Source organism: Salminus brasiliensis, chromosome 4, assembly GCF_030463535.1.
Source record: "Salminus brasiliensis chromosome 4, fSalBra1.hap2, whole genome shotgun sequence".
Lineage (NCBI taxonomy): Eukaryota > Metazoa > Chordata > Actinopteri > Characiformes > Bryconidae > Salminus > Salminus brasiliensis.
In genome coordinates, this window is record NC_132881.1 from 11,059,776 (window position 1) to 11,063,572 (window position 3,797).

At 48.1% G+C, this 3,797-nt stretch overlaps 1 protein-coding gene across 1 annotated transcript; it reads left to right on the forward strand.

The window, feature by feature from the left end:
* The first annotated feature begins 423 nt into the window (after window positions 1-423).
* Window positions 424-3,421, forward strand: LOC140554002 (uncharacterized). The gene is made up of 2 exons (XM_072676805.1): window positions 424-2,194; window positions 2,555-3,421. The coding sequence occupies exon 1, from the start codon at window positions 1,040-1,042 to the stop codon at window positions 2,075-2,077; it is 1,038 nt and encodes a 345-aa protein (XP_072532906.1). The 5' UTR covers window positions 424-1,039; the 3' UTR covers window positions 2,078-2,194; window positions 2,555-3,421.
* The last annotated feature ends 376 nt before the right edge of the window (window positions 3,422-3,797 follow it).

The window sequence follows — 3,797 nt, forward strand, 5'->3', positions numbered from 1 at the left end:
ATTTTATTTTCTTTGCGCCCTTTAAGTTCTTGTATCTCATTGTGTTTGTTTCATGGTTGTGCTCCTGACTTCCTATATATCCAGTTAAATGGATAATTGGTACTTGAGGTTGTAATACGACACTGTCTTATTTATACTCATTTTTATGGGCAATAATTTTACAGTTATCGTGCACTTGCTATCTGCTATCTGTCAGCCCTGCAGCGCCGCGCCCCCCCCCCCCCCCCCCCCCAGGGGCGGCTTCGGGCCGCGGTCCACAGGCTCCTTGGGACTTTTCAGTCAATGTTGAGTTGATTTCAATGTTCACGTACTTTCTGTTCCTCCCGTTGGTTTTCTCAGTAGGGACTTTTATGTTGACAGCGGTCGCAGTAAGACGCCATGTTTTCTGTTTATGTCTGATTTGTTTCACCTGAGTGCTGGGGTACAAAGGGAGCAAACGCAGATGCCTCGGCGCCGAGAATTACTCTTGCAATGCCAAGCTGTAAGGTTGGCTTCACGTTCTGGAGACTTCTAGGGAGGTCTACGAGTTCAAGTAGTATATGCTCTATCAGAGCGGTTTCACGTTCAGGAGTTCACTGTCTGGTTCACCGGTTGGTCACCAGGGAGATTTGGCGTCCGGTTCCCTTGCTCCCTAGTCGAGTAAGTTCATCAGCGCCTGACGAGCGCGGTTTTGGGGTGAGGCTTTTGTTTGTTAGTTTCATTGGTTCTTTGGCGTTCTAGCCTTCCTCCCCCCCGTTTGATTTGTCCCCTCTTGCTTTGCTCCCGGACTGCTTTCCAGGTTAAGCCCCATTTCAGTTGTCACCTGTTTGTTTTCTGTTTCTGTTTATTGGACCCTGTACTTTGCTGCCTCGTTTTGGTTGTTTTGTGTGGTCATTAAAGACTATTCCCCTGCATTGCTCTGTCCCTGTGAGTGTTCCCTTGTCTCGCCTAGCCAGCATGACAGAATTCTCGGCCGACACCCTCCGAACAGCGGGGTTTTGCAAACTTCTACAGGAGCGCCCTGTGCAAAACCCCCAAGACGCTCCCTTCGGGGAAGCTCATGCCTCTGCCCGTCCCCGACCGCCCGTGGTCTCACCTGGCGGTGGACTTTGTCACGGATCTGCCCGAATCCGGGGGTTACACGGTGGTGATGACGGTGGTGGATCGTTTCTCGAGGGGGGTTAGGTTCATCCCGTTCCCTACATTGCCCCCAGCCATGCAGGCAGCCCAAGCCCTGGTAGACTACGTCCTCCGGAATTTCGGAATCCCGGAGGACATAGTATCAGACCGAGGGGCCCAGTTCACATCCCAGGTATGGGGTGCGTTTTGCGAGCACCTGGGGGTGAGTGTAAGTCTTTCCTCAGGATACCACCCTCAGACCAATGGCCAGTGCGAGCGCACTAACCAGGAGCTGGGGAAGTTTCTGCGGATCTACTGTCACGACTACCCCAGCGACTGGTCGCGGTATCTGGTTTGGGCCGAGATGGCCCAGAACTCGCTGAGGTGCGCGAGTTCAGTGTATGTTAGGCTACCAACCCCCGTTGGCCCCTTGGACTGCTGCGGAGACCCAGGTACCAGCAGTCGATGCATGGATGCGCTGCAGCGAAGCCGTCTGGGCCGAGACCCATCAGCACATCCAGACCCTTTCTGCGGTGCTACAAGACACAGGCCGATCGGAAGCGTGGCGAGACCCCGTCATACGCGCCTGGAGATCGCGTGTGGGTCTCCACACGGGACATTCGGACTGGTCTTCCGTCTCAGAAATTGGCAGCTAAGTACATGGGTCCATTCGAGGTTGTCAAGCACATCAACGAGGTTTCTGTTAAGGTTCGTTTACCCCTGCACTCACGTATACATCCTGTGTTTCATGTGTCGCAGCTCAAGCCTGTGGTGTCTGGGCCCCTGGACGAGGCCACCCCTGCGGACATGCAGCCGGAGCCTGTGGAGGTGGAAGGGACTCCCGCTTACACGGTCCGGCGAGTACTGGACTCCCGACGGCGCAGGGGCCGACTGCAGTATCTGCTGGACTGGGAAGGGTATGGTCCGGAGGAACGCTGTACTTTGTGTTGAAAGACCAGCAGCTGGAAAGCTCCAGTAGAAATCCTGATTTAATGATCATATAAATGATCAGGACAGACGAAGAGGTTCGTTAAGCAGGGTGACCAGACGCCCTCTTTTTACCGGACATGTTCTCTTTTTGGGACGTGAAAAATGTGTAAGCATTTATTTCACATCTGTGTCTCTTTCTACAGTCACTACTCAGTCTGTGTGGATTTATACACTGGAGTTTAATATTAGAGAACAACACACAATTTCCTAAATGTCAAGGTCACAATGTAGTCCTATGTGAATTTATCCTAACAGGAGAGAGCAGTATTTTAAACATATTTCATGAGTTGCATATATTCTAATGCACAGTATAAAAACGTAAATGAGGTATTTGAAAAAGAACACTGATCAAAATTAGAGAACACTCTCAGACACCTGCAAATTGTTGGTGTTAATCTGGCACTAATTTCCTTAATTATCTGACAAACCCTATTTAACTGGCAGCATAACTTTCCTGTTTTCACAGACTTTGCGAGATGGAAAGCCGTTCCAAAGTGACTGAAACCCTCCGTCAGCAGGTTGTCAAGATGAAGGCCAAAAGGGTGACCCTATCAGCCATAGCAAGAGAAGTTGGTCATTCCAAGTCTGTGATTTCTAGAATACTGCATCTTTACAACACCACAAACTCATTCAAGTCCCCCAAGAAGGCTGGTCGTCCACGAAAGACAAATGCAAGAGAGGACAGGATAATGTGGAGAATCTCCATGGGCAATCGGTTCAACACTGCAGCTGGAATTGCTCACCAGTTCAATGTTTACAAGCATTTGGACTGAAAGCCCACTCTGCAGTGACCAAACCTCTCATTAGCAGAAAGAATCAAAAGGCTAGATTAACCTTTGCTGAGGAGCATGTTGTGGACAGAGGAAAAGTGTTCCAGATTTCACTTTAGTGATGAAAGCAAGTTTCATTTATTTGGGTCTGATAGGAAACATGTTCGTCGACAAGCTCGGGAAAGACTGAACCCAAAGTGTGTAAAGAAGTCAGTGATAGGTGGAGGGGGAAATGTCATGGGTTGGGGAATGTTTTCAGCAGCAGGAGTTGGGCCTCTCATACAGCTACATGGCAGAGTGAATGCAAGTGTGTATCAGAACCTTCTTCAACAACACATGGTTCCTTCCTTGCATTTGTCACTCAATCAGCCAGCCAGCAATTTTCATGCGTGACAATGCCCCCTGTCACACAGCAAAATGGGTAAAGCAGTTCTTTGAAACTGAAAACATTGATACAATGAAATGGCCAGCTCAGAATCCTGATCTAAACCCAATAGAAAACATCTGGAAAATCCTTGGTAATAAAGTTATGGCCAAGAAACCCACTACAGTCACCGAACTGTGGAAGAAACTGCAAGAAGAGTGGACCAAAATCACACCAGAGCAGTGTGAGAGACTAGTGATGTCCTGTGGCCGCAGATGTGCTGAAGTCATTCAAAGCACATGCCTGTACACTTCCTACTGACTGGTGACTGTTGTAACCTTCAGAAAATGTAGTTGTAATCTTTCTCTGTGCTATAGTCATTGCTGTTCTCTAATTTTGATTATTGTGTTTTTTGTGAAATAAAGATTTGTTGTTGAATACTTTGGTTATTTTGTTAAACGCTGTTCTAGTGGTTTGGTATATCCCTAACAAAAAATCCTTCAAATGTCGACCAATGAAGATTGCATTATTTCTGCAAAAAAAAAAAAGTGTTCATACATTGTTCTCTAATTTTG